Source organism: Cherax quadricarinatus, chromosome 25, assembly GCF_038502225.1.
Source record: "Cherax quadricarinatus isolate ZL_2023a chromosome 25, ASM3850222v1, whole genome shotgun sequence".
In the NCBI taxonomy this organism is placed as follows: domain Eukaryota; kingdom Metazoa; phylum Arthropoda; class Malacostraca; order Decapoda; family Parastacidae; genus Cherax; species Cherax quadricarinatus.
Genome location: NC_091316.1, coordinates 11,498,930 through 11,523,368, shown reverse-complemented (window position 1 = coordinate 11,523,368; position 24,439 = coordinate 11,498,930). Strand labels below are relative to the sequence as shown.

Genomic DNA, 24,439 nt, shown 5'->3' with positions numbered 1-24,439 from the left:
AGACTCGTGGAACTCGCCAAACCATACCCCCGGCCGGGATTGAACCCGCGGTCATAGTCTCTCAAAACTCCAGCCCGTCGCGTTAGCCACTAGACCAGCTAGCCACAATAAGATAGGTGGCCCGGTGGTCTGGTGGCTAAAGCTCCCGCTTCACACACGGAGGGCCCGGGTTCGATTCCCGGCGGGTGGAAATTCCGACACGTTTCCAACAGACCCCTGGCAGTCTTCAAGCTGGCACTGGACAAGCACCTAAAGTCAGTTCCTGATCAGCCGGGCTGTGGCTCGTACGTTGGTTTGCGTGCAGCCAGCAGCAACAGCCTGGTTGATCAGGCGCTGATCCACCAGGAGGCCTGGTCACAGACCGGGCCGCGGGGGCGTTGACCCCCGAAACTCTCTCCAGGTAAACTCTCCAGGTATTGTCCTGTTCACCTAGCAGCAAATAGGTACCTGGGTGTTAGTCGACTGGTGTGGGTCGCATCCTGGGGGACAAGATTAAGGACCCCAATGGAAATAAGTTAGACAGTCCTCGATGACGCACTGACTTTCTTGGGTTATCCTGGGTGGCTAACCCTCCGGGGTTAAAAATCCGAACGAAATCTTATCTTATCTTAAGATTCATCCAACTATTCAGTTCAATTCAAAGTTTATTCTCTATAAAGATTACAATGTTGAATTTACAGAATTTGGTTGTGTGGTTTACATGTAGTTAAATCATAGCAATCATAGTACTAGGGGGAGAGAGCACAACTTTGTAGTACCCACAGTCAGTGGCCAGGCTTCAAACACCTTTTATTGTACAGCAATAAAGGAATGGAACAGACTGCCCGCACATGTCAAAGACAGTCATAGCATGAACCAGTTCAAGAAGAGTGCCAAAAGGTGTCTAATGAATGTAGCTACAGAAAGGGAGGGGAATGATTTTCTATTTTTTAGCTAACATACGTGTAAATTTTTTACCTTATTCCTAGTAATGACCCTCGTATTGTAGATAGTCTTAATGACCTTGGTGTAGTAGATAGTCTTTTTAGTATGATAATAAGATGTTATCTTCATTGTAGAATAATAAGACATTCATATTCGTATGCTACAACATTTACATCAGTCAGCCCTTGCAGTCCTATTACGCCTTTACAATCTTATTTGGTCACAAGGAGTTCTTCCACAGCTGTGGAAATCCGCCGTTGTTCTCCCTTTCCGCAAACCAGGCACTACGGGACATGAAACCTCCCACTATCGTCCCATTGCTCTTACCAGTGCAGTTTGCAAAGTCATGGAACGCCTAGTAAATAGACGTTTAGTGTGGTATTTAGAGACGCACAACAGTCTCTCCACTCGTCAATATGGCTTTCGTAAGGGACGTTCTACCATAGACCCCTTACTACACTTGGATACGTATGTTCGTAATGCCTTTGCGAATAACCACTCAGTTATTGCCATATTTTTTGACCTTGAGAAGGCATATGACACAACTTGGAGGTATAATATTTTAGCCCAAGCCCACTCCTTAGGCCTTCGAGGCAATCTACCATCCTTCCTTAAGAACTTTTTAACTGACAGGCATTTCCGTGTTCGGGTTAATAATGTGCTCTCCCCGGACTTTATCCAAGCTGAAGGTGTCCCCCAGGGATGTGTTCTGAGCACAACACTTTTTCTCCTTGCTATTAATGATTTGGCCTCTAGTCTTCCATCAAATATTTGGTCATCACTCTATGTTGATGACTTCGCTATTGCCTGTGCAGGCACTGACTGTCACCTCCTTACAGTTTCTCTCCAACATGCAGTCGACCGTGTTTCCAATTGGGCCACCACACGTGGGTTTCAATTTTCCAGCACTAAAACCCACCAAATCACTTTCACTAGACGCTCTGTCATCTCCGATCATCCTTTGTACCTCTATGGCTCCCGTATCCCTGAACGTGATACAGTCAAGTTTCTGGGCCTCCTCTTTGATCGTAGGTTATCCTGGAAACCTCACATTACCTCTCTGAAAGCAACTTGTCACAGCCGGCTGAACCTTCTTAAAATCCTTGCTCATCTTTCGTGGGGAGCTGATCGTCGAACCATCCTTCGCCTACATTCCACCCTTATTTTATCGAAACTTGATTATGGTGACCAGATCTATTCAGCGGCATCTCCTGCTACTCTCTCTAGCCTTAACCCCATTCATCACAAAGGATTACGTTTATGCCTTGGTGCTTTTCGCTCTTCCCCTGTCGAAAGCCTCTATGCAGAAGCGAACGTTCCATCCTTATCCGATCGCCGTGATGCCCATTGCCTGCACTACTATGTATGCTCTCATGATCTCCGCAATCCTTCCATTTATAGAATGGTCACTGATATTAGTAGACATTCTTTATTTGTTCGCCGCCCCTGTTTACTCCGTCCCTTCTCTCTTCGCCTTCGTTCGCTCTTGTCTTCTCTTCAACTACCACCTTTCTATGTACATGTAGCATCTCACTTTTCCCTACCCCCCTGGGAAGTTCCAGCTGTTCGAGTCTGTTCTTTCTCCCTCCCTTGCTCGAAAGCCCAACTGTCTATGGTCGCTTCCCGCTCTCTTTTTCTTTGTAACTTTCACTCTCATTCTCATGCCATTGCTGTGTACACAGATGGCTCTAAGTCTTCTGACGGCGTAGGATTCGCAGCAGTGTTTCCGGACAGCGTCGTACAAGGGCATTTACTATCTTCGGCTAGTATTTTTACTGCTGAATTATATGCCATCCTTACAGCACTTATCCGTATTGCATCTATGCCTGTGTCATCATTTGTGGTTGTCTCAGACTCCCTTAGTGCTTTACAGGCTATACAAAAATTTGATACACATCACCCCTTAGTCCTCCGTATCCAACTTTGGCTACCCCGCATCTTTACCAAGCATAAAGATATTGTTTTTTGTTGGGTCCCTGGTCATGTTGACGTACAGGGCAATGAACAAGCAGACACTGCTGCGCGGTCAGCAATACATGACCTACAAGTTTCTTATAGAGGTATTCCATTTACGGACTATTTTGCTGTAATATCTTCCCACCTTCATACCCGTTGGCAACAACGTTGGTCTACTATGCTCGGCAACAAACTTCAGTCTATTAAACCGAGTATAGGTTACTGGCCGTCTTCTTATCACCAGTGTCGAGGTTGGGAGACTACTCTCTCCCATCTTCGCATTGGCCATACTCGTCTTACTCATGGATATCTCATGGAGAGGCGTCTTGCTCCTCTCTGTGAGAATTGCCAAGCTCCATTATCAGTCAGCCACATTCTGTTGGACTGCCCACTTTATCAACGAGCACGCAGAATTTACCTCTGTCGTCGTCTTCGCTCCGCTGCTCTCTCTTTACCTTCCCTTCTCGCTGATGGACCCACCTTTCATCCGGACTCTCTCATTGACTTTTTGACAACGACTGACTTACTTCACAAATTCTGATACTTTCAGCCCTTTCTACTTCAATCTCTTGCTACCCTCTACCCCCGTACTATCCCCTGCCCCGCTGTTTTCTGTAACCTGCTGATCACCCCCCCTCCCTTCTGCCATCCAATTCCCTTGCTTCCTTCCCTACCCTGCAGCGCTGTATAGCCCTTGTGGCTTAGCGCTTCTTTTTTGATTATAATAATAATCCAGGCGGACATCAACCGAATCTTTCAGTGGGCTGCAGAAAACAATATGAAGTTCAACGATGAGAAATTTCAATTACTCAGATATGGTAAACACGAGGAAATTAAATCTTCAACGGAGTACAAAACAAATTCTGGCCACAAAATAGAGCGAAACACCAACGTCAAAGACCTGGGAGTGATCATGTCAGAGGATCTCACCTTCAAGGACCATAACATTGTATCAATCGCATCTGCTAGAAAAATGACAGGATGGATAATGAGAACCTTCAAAACTAGGGAGGCCAAGCCCATGATGACACTCTTCAGGTCACTTGTTCTATCTAGGCTGGAATATTGCTGCACACTAACAGCACCTTTCAAGGCAGGTGAAATTGCTGACCTAGAAAATGTACAGAGAACCTTCACGGCGCGCATAACAGAGATAAAACACCTCAATTACTGGGAGCGTTTGAGGTTCCTAAAACTGTGTTCCCTGGAATGCAGGCGGGAGAGATACATGATTATATACACCTGGAAAATCCTAGAGGGACTAGTACCGAACTTGCACACGAAAATCACTCGCTACGAAAGCAAAAGACTTGGCAGACAATGCAACATCCCCCCAATGAAAAGCAGGGGTGTCACTAGCACGTTAAGAGACCATACAATAAGTGTCAGGGGCCCGAGACTGTTCAACTGCCTCCCAGCATACATAAGGGGGATTACCAACAGACCCCTGGCAGTCTTGAAGCTGGCACTGGACAAGCACCTAAAGTCGGTTCCTGACCAGCCAGGCTGTGGCTCGTACGTTGGTTTGCGTGCAGCCAGCAGCAACAGCCTGGTTGATCAGGCTCTGATCCACCAGGAGGCCTGGTCACAGACCGGGCCGCGGGGCGTTGACCCCCGGAACTCTCTCCAGGTAAAGATGCGTCCAGGCATGGCCTCTTATACCGTAATGGTCAAGTTTGTGGAGTAGGATGTCGTGGTCTACTGTGTCAAAAGCTTTTCTTATGCCAATAAAAATTCCTAGTGGATATTCCTTATTTTCCAGTGCTGTGTAAAGCAGATCTAGCATTTTTATGATTGCATCATTAGTACTTTTATTTTTCCTGAATCCAAATTGGCAGGGGTTGAGTATGTTTTGTGCCGTTATAAATGAATACAGTCTCCTGTGCACGAATTTCTCAAAGATTTTGGATAGCAATGGTAAGTTAGATATTGGCCTATAGTTGTTTAAGTCTGTAGGGTCACCACCTTTATGTATTGGTGTAACCCTTGCCATCTTGAGTAGTTTCGGGAAGGTGCTAGTTTCTGGTGACTTGTTAAAAGGTAATGAAATAGCATGCGAAAGGACATGGGCCGCTCGCTTGTACAGTAATGGTGGGACATGAGACAGATTCCCTGAGTTATTTTTAAGTGACTTTATAATCTCGGTGACTTCCGTGGGCTCAGTTGGTGCAAGATAGAAGGAATTTGGGAAATTCCCATCTAGGTAGTCCCCAGCATGGGCATTGGTATTACCTGGAGTTTACCTGGAGAGAGTTTCGGGGGTCAACGCCCCCGCGGCCCGGTCTGTGACCAGGCCTCCTGGTGGATCAGCGCCTGATCAACCAGGCTGTTGCTGCTGGCTGCACGCAAACCAACGTACGAGCCACAGCCCGGCTGATCAGGAACTGAGATTAGATCCTATGGTTGAGAAGAAGTCGTTTATCTTGTTAACTGTGTCAGTAGTATGTAGTGGTGTTTCATTAGGTTTAGTTAGGACAGTATTCTTGTTTTTTTTCAGTTTGTGGGTCCCTAGAATCTGAGAGTGTTTTCCAGTGTCTGTGAATCTACTGGAGTAGTATAGTTGTTTGGCTTTCTTTATTACTTTGGTGAGAACTGATGAATAGTGTTTAAGAATATCTTTGTGTATTAAGCCCTGTCTATATTGCTTTTCATATTGGTGTTTCTTGTCAATGGATTTCAGAATGGTGCTGGTTAGCCATGGGCAACCAAGCCGTTTGTTTGTGATCTGTTTCGTTTTTATAGGACAATGTTTGTTGTATAGTCTAAGTAATTTGTTAAGAAAAATGTCTGTCCAGTCATCAATACCATTGGCCTTGGAGAATTCTGTAGGCCAGTCAACAGTCTCTAGGTCAGCTGTGAACTTCCTTATTGAGGCCTCGTCATGGAGTCTAAATGAGACTTTGTTGTATTCAAGTGGTGGTTTACTAATGTTTGTCAGGAGGAAGGTAGGGTAGTGGTCTGTAGTGCCATCTGTGAATATCCCTGATTTAAGGGGGGCTAGTATATTGGTCCATATGTGGTCTATTATGGTTGCACTTGTCTCAGTGATCCTGGTTGGTTTAGTTATTGTTGGTATGAGAAGTGTGTTACCTGGAGTTTACCTGGAGAGAGTTCCGGGGGTCAACGCCCCCATGGCCCAGTCTGTGACCAGGCCTCCTGGTGGATCAGAGCCTGATCAACCAGGCTGCCACTGCTGGCTGCATGCAAACCAACGTACGAGCCACAGCCCGGCTGATCAGGAACCGACTTTAGGTGCTTGTCCAGTGCCAGCTTGAAGGCCGTAATGGAACGGCTGAGCTGGGTGGCCCTTAAACCCTCCCAAACAAACACATTTCTCTAGTTGGCGTGGATTGTTGGTAGGCATTTATTTAATTTATAGATTTACCCTTCAGGGAAGGAGTAGGTAGTTTTACTGTTAGTACACTAATATTAGGTTTACTAAGGCAACTGTAGATAATAATAATGTAGACCTAAGACCTTAACATAGGTAGTAATAGGCCGATAATGTAGGCAAACACTAGGATAAGTTAGCTAGGGAGAACTGGCAGCCCTAGATTGAACAAAGAGACGAGGGTCTGGAAGAGAGACCAGCTCGTTCTTCTTAAGACAGACACCAACTGGATAAGACATGCCGTGATCAGCAGACGGCACCCCCCACGTGTCTTCACATTTGAGACCTGGGAAAATCTGGTAGAGGCACCTCGATGTACCGTAGATGACCTCCGTCAGGCCCATACAGTAAGACAAGACCTCCACTTTATCTCCTAGATTTCTGGCCAGTGTCTGGGGAGAATTGTGAGTGAGTTTGATCTGTGGGCCCAGTGTGCAACAGGCAGTGCATGCCCAGTAAGTACCAGTGTCTCAGGGCAGTCTGGAAGCTAGTGTCCGTGTCTGCATAGCTATACTAGGGGATACATACCCTCTTGGATATAGGAATTTCTGAGGTGCAGGCAGGACACTAATAACAATTAAATATTGCAGGAATTAAGGCTCCCAGTTGCACGTGGTTTCTGAGGGGAAGTCCAAAGGGGCTAAGGGAAGTTGAAGATCAGGATATATGCTGCAACACCAAGTAAGTTAGTCCTTTATACGTGCATGCAGGCGAGTTTCTTGCAACATCAATCATTTGTGAAAATCTGTCCTATAAGCCACTTGTGAGGCTGAGGTACCCACCTCAGAGCTCGGTGTCAACAGAGTTTGCCAGGGTAGGCGACTCACTTGGAGGCAGTCCACATAAATTTTCACATCGTGCACACAGTGTTGAGTGACTGATGTGTACGCTGAGTGTGGTCGTGCACACAGTGTTGAGTGACTGATGTGTACGCTGAGTGTGGTCGTGCACACAGTGTTGAGTGACTTATGTGTACGCTGAGTGTGGTCGTGCACACAGTGTTGAGTGACTTACGTGTACGCTGAGTGTGGTCGTGCACACAGTGTTGAGTGACAGGTTTGAACAAGGGCGGTACACACGCTCCACAATGTACCTGAGTACCATACCCACATTATTCTTTATTACAGTAATTGGATGTGCGTGTGGAGGTGGAGAAGATACGTGCAGCCATAACACTGGGGGACACTGTGCTGCTGATGCTCACCAGACACCCAGTAAATACACCAAAGGTAGACTGCATACCTGCCCATTGTTGTTCTAGATCCACAGCGCTGTATGACCCTGGTGGTTTAGCGCTTAGTTTTGATTATAACAATAATGTTCTAGATATAAGTAAACATACCCATTAACTAATAACAGCAGCAGCAGCAATACTGAAAGATATAATTCGTCTAAAATGCATGTAGAGAGTGGACATTATTTTTTTCTGTTTTCTCAGTCTTGAATAACAGGACTACAAGGTCATAAGTGACGTCACACCTCATTAAGAATAATAATAATAATAATAAATAATTATTACTGCAAAGTATATGATACGACTGATACAGAATTGGTTGACATTATTGGCATACTGTTGAAAAAGCCCCTGATTATGCACAGCATTTTCCAGCAGTGAAAGTTAATCTGATCTCCAGTCGACTAACACCAAGATAAAATAAAGATTTCTTCGGATTTTTAACCTGGAAGGTTAGCCACCCACGATAACCCAATAAAGTACGTCATCGTGGATTGTCTTATTTCCATTGGGGTCTTTCAAGCTTGCCTCCCCAGGATGCCACCCACACCAGTCCCCACAGTCGACCAACACCCAGGTACTTACTTACTGCTATATGAACAGTGACAGCAGGTGTAAGGAAACATACCCAAATTTTCCACCTGTGCCGGGAATTAAACCATGGGCCCTCAGTGTGTGAGGCGAGTTTGGCTCTGGTGGCCTGGTGGCTAAAGATCTCGCTTCACATGGTGAGGGTCTGGGTTCGATTCCCAGCCAGGGTAGAAACATTGGGCGTTTCTTTACACCTGTTGTCTGTGTTCACCCATCAGTAAATGGATGCCTGGGTGTTAGTCAATTGGTGTGGGTCGCATCCTGGGTCACTGACCTAATTTGCCTGAAATGCTCAGCATAACAAGGGGCTTTCTATATAGCAGTATGTCATTGATGTCAGTTGGACCTGTATACCATGTACATATATGTACTTACAGTAAATAAAGATATTATTATAATATAATAAGGGGATCTTGATCCAAGGACTTGCTGCACTCCTCCCCTTTCTTAGATTGAATCTGATTATCTCCCAGTCAACAGGGACTGTTTAATCCCACTGGGTTTATCACTTCCTGTGAATGGAATAGTTTTAATAGCTCTACTAATATAAATAATTTGGCAGTTTGGCCCATACTGGTTTAGTGCTTAGTATAATATAATAGTAATTTAAGAGGGTTGAGCTCCAGCTACTGTCCCTGGCCCTTATTACTGATGACAGTTTCTCGCTCATAGGAAATAGAGCAACCTTCCTGATTACCTCTCATTTCCAGACACTATATAACCCCTACTCCTCACAAACAGAACACAAAGAGTAGTAGTCAACAGAGTAAAGGCCGAGGCGGCTATGGTGAAAAGCTCTGTTCCACAAGGCACAGTACTCGCTCCCATCTTGTTTCTCATCCTCATATCTGACATAGACAAGGATGTCAGCCACAGCACCGTGTCTTCCTTTGCAGATGACACCCGAATCTGCATGACAGTGTCTTCCATTGCAGCCACTGCAAGGCTCCAGGCGGACATCAACCAAATCTTTCAATGGGCTGCAGAAAACAATATGAAGTTCAATGATGAGAAATTTCAATTATTCCGATATGGTAAACACGAGGAAATTAAAACGTCATCAGAGTACAAAACAAATTCCGGCCACAAAATAGAACGAAAAACCAACGTCAAAGACCTGGGAGTGATCATGTCAGAGGATCTCACCTTCAAGGACCATAACATTATATCAATTGCAGCTGCTAGAAAAAATGACAGGATGGATAATGAGAACCTTCAGAACTAGGGATGCCAAGCCCATGATGGCACTCTTCAGGTCGCTTGTTCTATCTAGGCTGGAATATTGCTGCACACTAACAGCACCTTTCAAGGCAGGTGAAATTGCTGACCTAGAAAATGCACAGACAACCTTCACAGCGCGCATAACGGAGATAAAACACCTCAATTACTGGGAGCGCTTAAAGTTCCTGAACCTGTATTCCCTGGAATGCAGGCAGGAGAGATACCTGGAGTTTACCTGGAGAGAGTTCCAGGGGTCAACGCCCCCGCGTCACTAGTACCGAACTTGCACACGAAAATCACTCGCAATGAAAGCAAAAGACTTGGCAGACGATGCAACATCCCCCCAATGAAAAGCAGGGGTGTCACTAGCACGTTAAGAGACAATACAATAAGTGTCAGGGGCCCGAGACTGTTCAACTGCCTCCCAGCATACATAAGGGGGATTACCAATAGACCCCTGGCAGTCCTCAAGCTGGCACTGGACAAGCACCTAAAGTCGGTACCTGACCAGCCAGGCTGTGGCTTGTACATTGGATTGCGTGCAGCCAGCAGTAACAGCCTGGTTGATCAGTGTGGCATGCAAAGAGTACGTAACCTTTATTCGGCGCATGGACACACCCTCATTTACAGGCTATCTCCCCCAACCAGCGAACCAGGTTGCTAAGAGTTGATGATGGGGCCCCATCGTTCAACTAGTGACCAGGTTCTAGCCAATAAGAAGGTGGGATTAACAATCGCAGAGGTTATGTGGATACCGCTCTCCTGTCTGCCCTTGTCATTCCCACTCTAGAGCTGGTTGAAGCACGGTCTGCTATCTTGTGGCTTCTATTTCTGCCTTGCTTACTGTGGAGTGCACTATATTTATCACTGTACATAGTGTACATATTGCTGTTATAATTGGTGAAGGATAATATAAGTCTTAACTTTTTCTACAGTGTTTATTTGCTCCCATTACACCTGGGATAACAGGCCATTTGAAATCCTAGGTTGTAATATGGGTAGCCTGTCCGAGAGCTGGACTTAGAGAAACGGTTGAGCTTAGGGTGAAGCTTGTAGCAGGAACATTGTGTAGCTTGCTGTTTCGCTTCGCTTTACAAATTTTGCGTGTCAGTTGCTTATGATCAGCCTTGCTATTGTGTGATCGTTCAGCAGCTCGCTACTAGCTTGTTCAGTGTGCTCGCTTCGCTACGGTCAGTCTTGTGTGCAGTCGGCTTTGCTTGTATGCGTATTCTGCAATCGTACTGTGCATAGCTAAGCGTGTTCTGCAAATTAACGTGTTACGTTGGGGTATTCGTACTGTGCATAGCGAATAACTTATGCCACCTAGACGAGTCAGACGCCTGGTGTCGGCATATACTTTGCATAACCTACCTAAATTGTCCCTACAGCGTTGTTGGCAAATTGCTCGTTCCATTGGCATTCCCTATAAACGCACTCTTACAGCTGCGCAACTGCGTTCACTTATTGCTGACATACTTATTGAAGAAGAGATGGCACATCAGACTCCTCCCTCTACGGGAGCTAGGGCAAAAACTACTATGTTCTCGCAGGAGGAAGATGATACACCTACGGAGCAAAATGGTCAGTATAGTGCACATGGGTTGTCTCAGGGTGAATCAGCGTCGTTGGCACTTCAGCTGGCAAAAATCAATCTTGAGCAAACTAGGGAACAGAGAGCATTCGCAAGGGAAGAATTTGATAGGGAAAGAGAAAGGAGGCAGTTTTCGCATTCTGTAAACGATTTCAGTTTACAAAAAGCAGTACAGCTTGTTCCCCGCTTCAATGAGGCCGAACCAGAGCAATTTTTCGAAAGCTTCGAAAATCAGGCTCGAGCCTTGAGGTGGCCGGAACAGCACTGGGCAGCGTTGGTTCATACAGCATTATTGGGTAAGGCACAGGAATTTACGTCGGTATTAACTGACGCTGAATTCTCTGATTATCAAGTAGTGAAGACCACAGTGTTGGGAGCATATACATGTATCCCAGCTAAATATCGTAAGACCTTCAAATTGAACAGGCGGCAGCTTGGTCAATCCCTGGTGGACTTTGTGAGACAGCAAACCAAAGCTTTTACCAGCTGGTATAAAGCGAGTGGTGTCTCTAACTTTGAGGAGCTGGTGCAGCTTATTCTGATTGATAACCTGCTGGAGTCTGTGGGACCAGAGGTTCGTGTCTTTCTGCAGGATCGTGACTTAACCACTGCATTGGAGGCGGCCAGGTTGGCTGATACCTTCGAAACGAACCGCTCCTTGTCCGAGCGGTCCCGTCTCTCTTTTCAACAGTCTGGCGTGAGCAGAGATCGACAACATTGGAGAATGAAGTGCCAGCCGGAGGGAGAGCGTCTACGACATCCAACCAAGTCACCTGGTGAGCCACGCTTCTCAACATATGGTCCCCCTGCGGAGAGGCAAACTACTTATGGAGCATCTCGACAACAATATCCAGAGAGGCACCAGCCAGAACGACACCACTTGCAACGTCATCAGGGAGTAAAGGGCAAGCCTGTCGTCTGCTTCAGGTGTAATAAAGTAGGTCATATCAGTTCCAACTGCCCCCAAAAACCTCAACCCATCGGGAAAATCTCTAATATCCCTAGTAACATGTCCCCTAGAGAAGTAGAAAAAGGTATGGCCCCTTATTATTGCGAAAGTCTTATTTCCCTTCAGGAAAACTCAGAACCAACTAAAGTAAATACCTTTAGAGATACTGGAGCATATTGCTCACTTGTCAGAGAAGGAATATTACCCCTTTCAGAGAATACTTCCTTGAATTCCTCAGTTTTATTGGAAGCTTACGGAGGAGCTATATATTCAGTTCCTTTGCATAAAATTTATGTACAGTGCAAATATTACACTGGGTACTTGACTGTAGGTATCTCAAAAGGATTTCCCATGAAAAATGCCATGTTATTACTGGGTAATAACATTACTACTGTTACTTCGTGTCCTGAACCTATAATGATTAATGCTTCTCCAGTGTTGGCCATAACTCGGGCAACATCCCAAGGGTTGTCTGGGGAGAATGTTGACCTATCCTTGGACGACTCCGATCTCGGAATAGCCACGTTGTTTTATGAGACACACCGGCCGGAGTCTCGTAAATCAAGTGAACAGACCCCGATCAAGCCTTCCTATTCCCAGGTTGCAGGATTGCCAGATGTCTCTGTTTCCATGCCCGAGGGACTGTCCTTCCGGGAGGAACAACGTAAGGACCCTTCGTTAAAATTCGCTTTTCAGGCAGCCATGGGTAAATCCTCTTTGGGTCATCCAGTCAAGTATGAAGTTAAAAATGATTATTTGGTATGCACTGAGACTGGTAAGGAGACAGAGGGCCGGCAATTATACGACAGGTTAGTGGTTCCAACCAAGTATAGACCTCAGATATTAAATATAGCTCATAATACGTCATCAGGAGGTCACTTAGGAATTACAAAAACCTTGTATAGAATCACAAAAGAATTTTATTGGCCAACATTAAAGAAAGATGTGAAGAATCATATAAGGTGTTGCCGAGAATGTCAGCAAGTTGGAAAACCTGGACATTCTATTAAACCTGCACCTCTCCAACCCATACCTGCTGATGGAGAACCTTTTGCAGATTTAATTATAGATTGTGTAGGTCCACTACCTAAGTCAAAGTCTGGAAATCAGTATTTATTTACAATTATGGATAAAGTAACCAGATATCCTGAAGCGATCCCAATGCGTAGTATCAATACTAAAGCTATTCTCAAAGCTTTAACAAAATTCATTTCTTGTTTTGGCATTCCTAAAACTATACAAAGTGATCAAGGTACTAACTTCACTGCCAAAGCATTTAGGGAAGTATTAACTAGGTTAGGGATAATTCACAACTTATCCACTGCCTATCACCCTCAGTCCCAAGGCGCCTTGGAAAGATTCCACCAAACATTAAAAACAATGATGAGAAGTTTTTGCATGCACTTTCCGACAGATTGGGATGAATCTCTACCGTTGTTGCTATTCTCAGTACGAGAGACGGTGCAAGAGTCTACAGGGTATAGTCCGTTTGAGCTGATCTTTGGGCACAATGTACGAGGTCCTCTTCGGGTGCTCAAAGAAGGATGGATGGGAGAAGACGTAAGCTCAGCACTCTACAACCCGTCTTCAAGGTTGCAGGTGGCACGTGAGTTAGCCACGGCTAACCTAAAGATAGCTCAAAGTAAGATGAAACAGAGGTATGACAAAAGTGCACAATTCCGCTCCTTCCATCCAGGAGACAAGGTGTTGGTGCAGGAACCTATACCTGGCCACACCTTGAAAGCTAGATTTACGGGACCTATGCAGATAGTAAGTAGATTATCTGATTTAAATTATGTGGTAGCTCCCATTGATAAGACCTCAAAAACAAAAACTTACCACATAAATCAAATCAAGGCCTTTCATACACCAGATAAAGTCCCAGTAATGACTCTGTCCTCTACCTCTGAGGACGACTCTGACTCTTTGCACTCTATCTCTGAAATTAATACTAAACTTTCAAATTCTGTCCTCCTCAAGGATCCTAGCCCGTTAATGGATGGATTATCTGAAATACAAGCAACCAATTTAACTGAGCTTCTACAGTCATATCCTAATATTTTTTCGGATGTGCCGAAAAAATGTACGTTAGGTTACCATGATGTAGATGTGGGAAAATCTAAACCAATTAAACTCTCCCCCTACAGAGCTAATCCTGAAAAGCAAAGGTTACTTCAGCAGGAAGTAGACTTCTTGTTAGAACATGGTTTAGTGGAGGAGTCATCTAGTCCATGGGCTTCACCGTGCATCCTAGTAAAGAAGGCTGATGGAGGGTTTCGTATGTGCACAGACTACCGTAAAGTGAACGAGGTCACAATTACAGATGCTTACTCTCTTCCTCGTCTGGATGACGTAATTGACTTTGTGGGTAAGGCTACTTTTGTGTCCAAATTAGATCTCCTTAAAGGTTACTATCAGGTACCTTTGACAGATAAGGCGAAGGAAATCTCTGCCTTCGTAATTCCAGGAGGTCATTATCAGTATACAGTTACCCCCTTCGGAATGAAAAATTCCCCCTCTTCATTCCAGAAACTCATCCATCAGGCTATTAAAGGACTTGAAGGCACGGCAGCATACCTAGATGATATTGTTGTGGTGTCTGATACTTGGGATCAACACCTACTTAGACTTAAAGCTCTGTTTGAGACCTTTAAGAATTCCCAATTAACAGTTAATTTATCTAAATCTTCCTTTGGCCAGGCCACTATCACTTTTCTAGGCCATGAAGTAGGTAGTGGTAATGTTGCACCTAAACTTGCTAAAGTTCTTTCGATTAAAGATTATCCAGTTCCTCATGATAGGAAATCTCTTCAACGTTTCCTAGGCATGATAGGATTTTACAGAAGATTCTGTAAGAATTTCTCAGATATTGTAGCCCCTCTTACCTCTCTTACCAGTCATAAAGTTCCCTTTAATTGGACGTCAGATTGTAACACTGCTTTTAATAAAGCAAAAAGATTATTGTGCTCTGCACCCATTCTCCTGTCTCCAGACTTCTCCAAACCTTTTTCATTACAGGTTGATGCTTGTGAGTCTGGGGTTGGGGCGGTACTATTACAAATCGGGAACAAGGAGTTGCAGCCTGTAGCATACTTTTCAGCTAAGTTCCAGCCACATCAGAGAGCTTACTCTACCATTGAAAAAGAAGCCCTCGCGCTGGTAATGGCTTTGGAGCATTTCGATGTTTATGTGGGCCAGACATCGCAGGTGGTCACAGTCTACAGTGATCACAACCCGTTAGTCTATCTCCAAGCCATGAAGAATCACAACACAAGGCTTATGCGTTGGACGCTCAGGCTGCAGCCCTATAACTTCAAAATTCGTTACATTGCCGGCAAAGAAAATGTGTTGGCAGACTCTTTGTCAAGAGTCTAGTTTAATATTTTATTTAGGTTAGGATGTATTTGTGGTAACCCCCCTTTCAAGCTCTTTTTTTTATCCCCTGATGTGGGGGTTTTTTTTAGTGAGGGGATACGGGCTACCGTCCGCTTGTATCTTGGACCTATGTTGGCTTATCTGACTGCTGTCTCACTCTGAGTTTAGGGTTTGGCTTTCAGGCACTAGGAAAGCTGAGCTCTATCTAAGAGTTGGATGGTGGAGAGGATAGGCGGTCCCATTATTTTGTGCCATGGCGGCACGGTTACCACTGGGAGGTGGCAGCCTAATCCTGAGCCTTCTCGGGGGTGGGGGTGTGGCATGCAAAGAGTACGTAACCTTTATTCGGCGCATGGACACACCCTCATTTACAGGCTATCTCCCCCAACCAGCGAACCAGGTTGCTAAGAGTTGATGATGGGGCCCCATCGTTCAACTAGTGACCAGGTTCTAGCCAATAAGAAGGTGGGATTAACAATCGCAGAGGTTATGTGGATACCGCTCTCCTGTCTGCCCTTGTCATTCCCACTCTAGAGCTGGTTGAAGCACGGTCTGCTATCTTGTGGCTTCTATTTCTGCCTTGCTTACTGTGGAGTGCACTATATTTATCACTGTACATAGTGTACATATTGCTGTTATAATTGGTGAAGGATAATATAAGTCTTAACTTTTTCTACAGTGTTTATTTGCTCCCATTACACCTGGGATAACAGGCCATTTGAAATCCTAGGTTGTAATAATCAGCCTCTGATCCACCAGGAGGCCTGGTCACAGACCGGGCCGCAGGCGTTGACCCCCGGAACTTTCTCCAGGTAAACTCCAGGTACTAGTTTATTACTTCAATTTGAATAATAATTGAAATAATATAAATAATGCAGCTCCTGAGCCTATTGTTAATAAAGTTATGCCTGAGGGTTTCATTAGAATGAGGTAGTTAGGTTGGTTTTTCAATTTATTACTTGGGAAAATCTATGAATGACTTTACAAATACAGTGGATCCCCGATTTACGATCAGCTCCCAATGTGACCAATTATGTAAGTGTATTTATGTAAGTGTGTTTGTATGTGTATGTTTGGGGGTCTGAAATGGACTAATCTAATTCACAATATTCCTTATGGCAACAAATTCGGTCAGTACTGGCACCTGAACATACTTCTGGAATGAAATAATATCGTAAAGGGGAGGTCCACTGTAGTTGTACCATACAAGTTGGTCACATAGATGTTATCAAGATTGGCTTATTAAATCATTGGTTTAAACTGAACAAAAAATATTTTTGTAAAGTAAAGGGACACGAGTGCAACTAATGTGACATTTTATTGTGGCAACGTTTCGCTCTCCAGGAGCTTTGTCAAGCCATTACAAACAGTACATGGACGTATATAGGGTATATATAGGCTTAGTGAGGTGCAATACTAGTGGTAGTAATAGTAGTGATATAAGTTGTAGTAGTAGTAGTAGTAGTAATACAATGTGGTAGAACAATTAACTTGCACATGAGTAAGAGGATATAAAAGCTATTACTTGGGTAACATAACAGTAGGTTAGACAAATATTTCTGTTGGAGGTGGGATTAGAGAAGGCCTGTTTCAAAGTTCATCCTCTGTAATGTGCTTGTGTAGTATTAGCAGGAGAGACTGTGATGGCAGGGTTTACTGTTTTCAGGAGGATTCTTGCTAAGACTTCAGAGATGGTGAAGATGCCTTTGTTTTGTTTAACTGTATTAGTAATAGCAATTAGTGATGATTCAAGGCCACAGTAAAATGTCACATTAGTTGCACTTCTGTCCTTTAACTTTACATATTGTTAGTAATTCTACCAACATACATGTATATGCAAAAAATATTTTTGTTTTATCTATGCCCTTTTTCATGGTTTTAGTAAGTTTTTTGTTGGTTTCTATTATTGAATGATTTTTAATGATTTATAGCAGATTTCCTTATTGAAACTTAAATTGTAGTTTAAACTTGAAACCCTGACTAAGTATGTGGATATACAACCTACTGCATAATATGGTTAATTTCTTAGTTACTCTTGGTCATGTACCTAGACAAAAAAATTAATTCACCTGTATTTGAATTTTTTATTATTATTATTATTATTATTATTATTATTATTATTATTATTATTAACACATCGACCGTTTCTCAACAAGGTAGGGTGGCCTGAAAAAGAAAAACTTTCATCATCATTCACTCCATCATGGTCTTGCCAGAGGTGCGCTTACACTGTTAAGAAACTGCAACATTAACACCCCTCCTTCAGAGTGCAGGCACTGTACCTCCCATCTCCAGGACTTTAAGTGTCTTCTGCCACCTTTCTTTTACCTTGCTGTAACAGTTATACATTGGTTTATGAACAGTAACCCATCTCGTATCATTAGAAATAATGAGAATTTTCTTCTTAATCAAAGTAATTGCTAAGTCATCTTGAATGAGATGTTTATTCTTAATTACATGAAAATTATAAAAAAAGGCTAAAATTATTGAACTGTGTTAAAAACAACACATTAACATTAAAATCAGGAAAAAATAAATAAATCTTTAGATGGCTTTTGCCCACCCTGGATGTTATGGACATACATTTCGAGATCCACTAAGGTTCCAAAGGAACCTTAGTGGATCTAAGGATTATTAACTCAGAGGGTTAGTAGCCGAGGACAACAAAGTTAGTGTGACTTATTTCCATTAGGGCTCTTGGTCTTTGTTCTCAGGATACGACTTGCAACTGTTATCTAACACCCAGGTATCTACTTGCTACTACTTGAATAAAGGTAAAAGGTTAAGGAAACTTGCTTAATGTCTCCACCCACTCCAGAATCAAGCTAGTGGTCTTTGGCTGTAAGCTGCATGCATTACTGCTGAGTCACGAGCCATAGGTTGGGTTTCAGGAGTAGAATTCTTGAATATGATTAGAGGAAGGAGAATGGGGAGGCTGGTAGATGGTGTGAAAATAGTATAAGTGAACTATGAGATAAATACAGCATAGTGTTCAAGGCATTCAATACCCTTCCTTTAAATAAGGAAAACTACCAACAAGTTTGTATCTTGTCACCTAGATGGAACTTGGCAAGTTCTTGCAAACCATCATTTATTAACTAAGCTATGATTGCCAGCATCAGGCTACAAGCTTTGAAGAACCAACTGCTTGGCCACTCAGGCTTTCAAGCAGATTTTAGTATTTTTTTTACTCCCTCAGAATTTAGATTATAAAAACAGTTTCAACTCTTCAGACTGCTGTACATTTGGCTACTTAAGATTTTGTTCAGATTTTTAAACCAGAGGATTTTCCACCCAGGATAACCCAGTAAAGTCAGTGCATCATCATGGACTGTCAGTCTCATTTTCATTAGGATTCTTTAATCTACCCCAGGATGTGACCCACAGTAGTCAGCTAACATCCAGATACCTACTTACTGTTAGGCAAACAGGGGCAGCAGGTGTAATGAAGCTTGCCCAACATTTCAGCCATTCCTGGGATTGATTCATCCTTTAGGGTGTGAGCCGAGCATGCTACCATTCAAGCTACAAACACCCTCTCTACCACAGCTTTTTGGCACTATTAACCCTGACAGGAGCAGAAGGGTAAAGTGGAAGCAGTTCAGGGTAGTTCTGTGAGTAGTTGATGTTCTTAAAGGCTTTTAGTTTCATTTTATGATAAAATTAGCTTTGATAAGTATAATCTGTATCATAACTTCAAAGTTAATTTAACAGTTTTATTCTGTGAAAAGAAATAAAAGTGCATCATCTCTTATGGGCAGAACTCAAGGGGGGATTGTTCCTTGATACTAGTGAATAGCTCTTGATTCAAGGAATTTAAGCTATCCTTCTATTCCTCTCATCAAAACTTGATTGCCTCCCATTTTCCAGATACTATACACCCATTGGTTTAATGTTTTTTTGGCAAATACAGTGGAACCTCGGTTTTCATTTGCCCTGGTTTTCGTCGAATTTGGTTTTCAACAACTTTTTTCATCAAAATTTTGTCCCAGTTTTCGTTCATCACCTCGGTGTTCGTCGAGTTAACAATGGTCTGCCGTACCAAACGTGTCCACCCACGCCCACACATTCTGAGTCAGTCTGGCGGTAGAGGGTGGTAGTGATGGTGGTAGAGGGTGGTAGTGATGGTGGTAGAGGGTGGTAGTGATGGTGGTAGAGGGTGGTAGTGATGGTGGTAGAGGGTGGTAGTGATGGTGGTAGAGGGTGGTAGTGATGGTGGTAGAGGGTGGTAGTGATGGTGGTAGAGGGTGGTAGTGATGGTGGTAGAGGGTGGTAGTGATGGTGGTAGAGGGTGGTAGTGATGGTGGTAGAGGGTGGTAGTGATGGTGGTAGAGGGTGGTAGTGATGGTGGTAGAGGGTGGTAGTGATGGTGGTAGAGGGTGGTAGTGATGGTGGTAGAGGGTGGTAGTGATGGTGGTAGAGGGTGGTAGTGATGGTGGTAGAGGGTGGTAGTGATGGTGGTAGAGGGTGGTAGTGATGGTGGTAGAGGGTGGTAGTGATGGTGGTAGAGGGTGGTAGTGATGGTGGTAGAGGGTGGTAGTGATGGTGGTAGTGATGGTGGTAGAGGGTGGTAGTGATGGTGGTAGAGGGTGATAGTGATGGTGGTAGAGATAACCTCTCCTCCCTCTCCCCTCCTCACTGTCTTCCATACACCAACAAGAGTCTTCAATAAAAGTAAAAGTGATTAGTCCTTTATATTTATTTCTCATTGTTTTCTGTTTGTAAAACTACAGTTATTCTCTACAAAATGTATTTTTTTTTTTAATACTTTTGGGTGTATGGAACAGATTAATTGGACTTACATTATTTCTTATAGGAAATATTGCTTCAGTTTTCGTCAAATTCGGTTTTCGTCAAACTTCCTGGAACGAATTAATGGCGAAAACCAAGGTTCCACTGTATAATCTCTGTAATTCACGGCAGCCTCACTGATGCTAATATGTTCTAATGTTAATACAGGTACTCCTCACTTAATAACCAAGTTCCATGCCTAAGAGTAGGCCAGTAAGAGAATTTGTTGTTAAGCAAACTGCCTCTTACTGATATTTCATTCATACTGTACAGGTAGTGGGTTTGAGTCAACCATCTATGGGTATTGTTTTAATGTTGCCTTAGCACCTTTTATACTATTTTTAGTATATTAATTAAAATTAGAACTAGGCATTAAAAACAATAAAAGAATAAAATACACATGCTTGTACGTACAGTACACTGGTTGGGGAGCTGGTCGTAAATCTGAGCAGTTGTTAAACAGGTAGGCCGTTAAGTGAGGAGTACCTGTAGCTATAATCTAAAGCCATTTTTTCTTCAGTAAAATTATGCATTGGGGATGCTGCTATAATTAATTTTCCCCATATTTCAAGGTGCATCATTCATTAGAAGGCTTTCTTCTTGATCTAAGATAAAGTACATATGTACTATGCAGAGTGATAATTCTAGTGTTGGAGTGAATTCATAATGACTGAAGCCTTGATTTAATGAACTAATAGAAGAGGGGATGGTCATTAACCCCTAAATTGTCTGCAGCCCCCACAAACTGAAAGCCCCCTACTGTTTCATAATTTTTAAAAAATAATAAAATAATTTTATCTTTTGTAAAGGTTATAGCACAAAAAAATAAAAATTAGAAGTTGGTAATTTGATAAATTTTACACTTTTCATTAAAATCCAATTTAAAAACACGAGCCTAAAACAAACATTATAGGCACATCCCCCAAGCCTCTCCTATAGTAACACTTGCTTTCCTTATTGAATCCATCGTCATACAAAAAAATTTGTTTTTTTTTCCTATTTCTTGGCTAATATGTACTGTAAAGGATAACTAAGAATACTTCGTCATGGTTTTTACTGCCCCAATAATTGATGCATGCCTAGTAAAAATTGCCCTAAATCAACAATTTCTGCCACCTTAAAGTCCACTTCTGGTTTTCAACTATTCAGAATCTTCTCCAGTTCATTGGTATGTCTTCTGTTCTATCTATTGGCACAAAGAAACAGTCATTGAAAAACAAGCACCCTGAAGACAACCCCTTATTATAATAATAATAATACTGTAATAATAATAGTTTATTAGGACATGATTCATAGTTGTACAAGGTATTATAGTAGTTGGGTGTACATAACAAAAGCCCCTTGTATGCAGAGCATTATGGGCAGGCTTAAAATTAACTTCCCTCCAAGTTGGTATTTTAGCCCAACTGCAGGGTCAGAGGTTAGCTATTCCTATATTGTGTACACCTACAACACATGCATCCTCTCATATTGTGGCCAAAATCTGCTACTCGGCAAATTTGATGGTTCTATGGTATATGAACCTGGACTCTGGAGAGGATTTTGGGGATTAACACCCCTGCAGCATGGTCTGTGACAAGGCCTCATGGTGGATCAGAGCCTGATCATCCAGGCTGTTACTGTTGGCCGCACGCAAACCGACGTATGAACCACCACCCAGATGGTCAGGTACTGACTAGGCGCCTGTCCAGTGCCTTCTTGAAGACAGCCAGGGGTCTATTTGTAAGATAAGATAAGAGAGATAAGATTTTCTTCGGATTTTTAACCCCAGAAGGTTAGCCACCCAGGATAACCCAAGAAAGTCAGTGCATCATTGAGGACTGTCTGTCTAACTTATTTCCATTGGGGGTCCTCAAGCTTGTCCCCCAGGATGTGACCAACACCAGTCAACTAACACCCAGGTACCTATGTGCTGCTAGGTGAACAGGACAACAGGTGTAAGGAAACGCGTCGAAATGTTTCCATCCGCTGGGAATTGAACCAGGGCCCTCTGTGTGTGAAGCGAGAACTGTAGCCACCAGGCCACCTTATGTATGCTAGGAGGCAGTCTTGGGCCCCTGACACTTATTGTGTTGTCTTAGTGGACTCGTGGCACCTCTGCTTTTCATTGGGGGATGTTGCGTCTTGTGCCCAGTCTTTTGCTTTTGTAGGGAGTGATTTTCATGTGCAAATTTGGGACTAGTCCCTCTAGGATTTTCCAGGTGTATATTATGTATCTTTCTCACCTACATTCCAGGGAGTACAGATCAAGAGATTTAACCATTCCCAGTAATTTAGGTGCCTTATCGTACTTAGACGTGCAGTGAAAGTCCTCTGTACATTCTCCAGGTCTGCAATTTTGCCTGCTGTGAAAGGGGCCATTAGTTTGCAACAATATTCCTGTGTAGAGAGAAAAAAGTAATTTGAAGAGAATAGTGAATTTGGCATCCCTAGTTTTAAAGGTTCTCATTATCCATCTTATCATTTTCCTAGCAGATGTGATAGGTACATTGTTGTGATCTTTGAAAGTGAGATCCTCTGACATTATCACTCTCAGGTCCTTCACATTAGTTTTTAGCTATATTGTATAATTGGAATTTGTTTTATACTCTGATACTCTCTTAATTTCCTATGCATAAATCTACGGCATCGATGCTGATACCATTGATGTAGGTCCATGTGACCTACAGTTTAAGGGTTAATGCTGCTTGTTCATTAAATCCATATGATACTTTTTCTGTGATCATAAAAGTAATGGTTAATTCTGGATTTAATGGACTTTGTTAATTTTTTGGACATTATCTGGCCTCAGATTTTGTGTATTGTATCCAGAATTAGTTAGATTGGGGTTTGTTAAATCAGTTTTATTCTAGAGTATTGTTCTGCAAGATTCTACAGGAATGTATGTATATTCTTAGTATTTATTTCAGAAGCCAATGAACAATGGGTAACATACATCACACTGATTGAGGAAGCAGTGGCATCGTACAAGACCTGTGACCCTCAAAGATGCTCTTGTCATTATCCGCTTATTAAGAAAGACTTGGCAAGTTTTAAAGATGGCATTATTAAAAGTATTATCCAGTCATCAAGAGAAAGGTAAGTTGTATATATCTGTTACCTGTAATAATATAAAGTATGCATGCATGCATGAGTGTGCACAAAACAACCACAGGGTGGATGAGTTGAATGACAACTGTCATTCAGTATGAGCTGTCATTCGACCCCTCCACCTTGTGATTCTTTTGCATCTGTTATCGCTTGGTTGTGATTATTGCATACATACAGTGGCAGCTTGTCCATAGGAGCTGCAGAGTCCCCAGATGCTCACTGCCAGATGTATAACTTCATCAACCTTACACTAAAATAATTTGCAACTGACAAATATATTACAGGAAGAATCTTTTGTATGTTGTTTTCAATGTACTTATAAGCGAATTTTTAATTTTTTGGTTGAAACGAGATAATGATTAAAAATAGAAGCTTGATGTGGTACAATAGTATAGGTATTACAGGCGCTATGAGGCACCACTGGATATATGCACATACATATCTGTCTATCTCGTGCTCTCATTCTCACTCTGATCTAATTATTACCTGCTTATGTGGTATAAATCATCCATACATCAGCTTTCCACCTTTGTTTTGTGCTTTCCTACTTTTGATCTTTCTCATAACACTTTCAATAATTTTGGCATACACTTTATCCACTATAATCAACAAACTTATTCCCACGAGGTCCATGGTTTGCTCCCCGGTACAGGTGGAAACATTGGGGCATGTTTCCTTAAGACACATGCTGTCCCTGAACCACCTAACAATAAATAGGTACCTAGGTGTGAGCTGACTGGTGTGGGTCACATCCTGGAGACAAAAATTAACCTAATTTTCCTGAAATGCTCTGCATAACAAGGGGCTTTCTATATAGTATGTCATAGATGTCAGCTAGGTCTGTATACATTATGCATGTACTCATAGAAATTATTTTTATTATTATTATTATTCATAGACAGGACAAGTATTCATGCTTTGCCAGACTTTAAATACTTTTTTTTCTTATACAGTAGGGCCCCACTTATATGGCAGGTTAGGTTCCAGGCTAGCGCAGGAAAGCAGACATTGCCGGAAAGCGGAGCCCCATTTGTTTCCACTTATAAATGTCAGATAATAAGTTTACACAAACATATATTAACTCTTTCAGGGTCGCCAGGCCCTCTCCGAGACTTGTTCTCGGGGTCGCCAAATTTAAAAAAAAAAAATTATTTTTTCTCATGAAAAGATAGAGAATCTTTTCCCAATCATAATTACACCAAAAGTATGAAATTTGATGGAAAACTTATGGAATTACGCTCTCGCGAAGTTAGTGGTCTCAACGATGTTTATGCATCGGCGATTTTGCCCACTTTGAGCCCTATTTTTGGCCAATTCCAGTGTACT

The 24,439-nt window shown here is 42.8% G+C and overlaps 1 protein-coding gene across 2 annotated transcripts in view; it reads left to right on the top strand.

Annotated features, from left to right (window-relative positions):
• LOC128684760 (O-glucosyltransferase rumi homolog) overlaps positions 1-24,439 on the top strand; it is a 230,364-nt gene that overhangs the window by 171,418 nt on the left and 34,507 nt on the right. The window contains exons 3-4 of one of the 2 annotated variants that reach the window (XM_070088643.1): positions 7,399-7,500; positions 22,936-23,101. In XM_070088643.1, the coding sequence (XP_069944744.1) occupies positions 7,399-7,500; positions 22,936-23,101 (268 nt within the window). Of the gene's footprint in view, positions 1-7,398; positions 7,501-22,932; positions 23,102-24,439 lie in introns of both variants that reach the window. The other variant, XM_070088642.1, reaches the window with a different exon arrangement.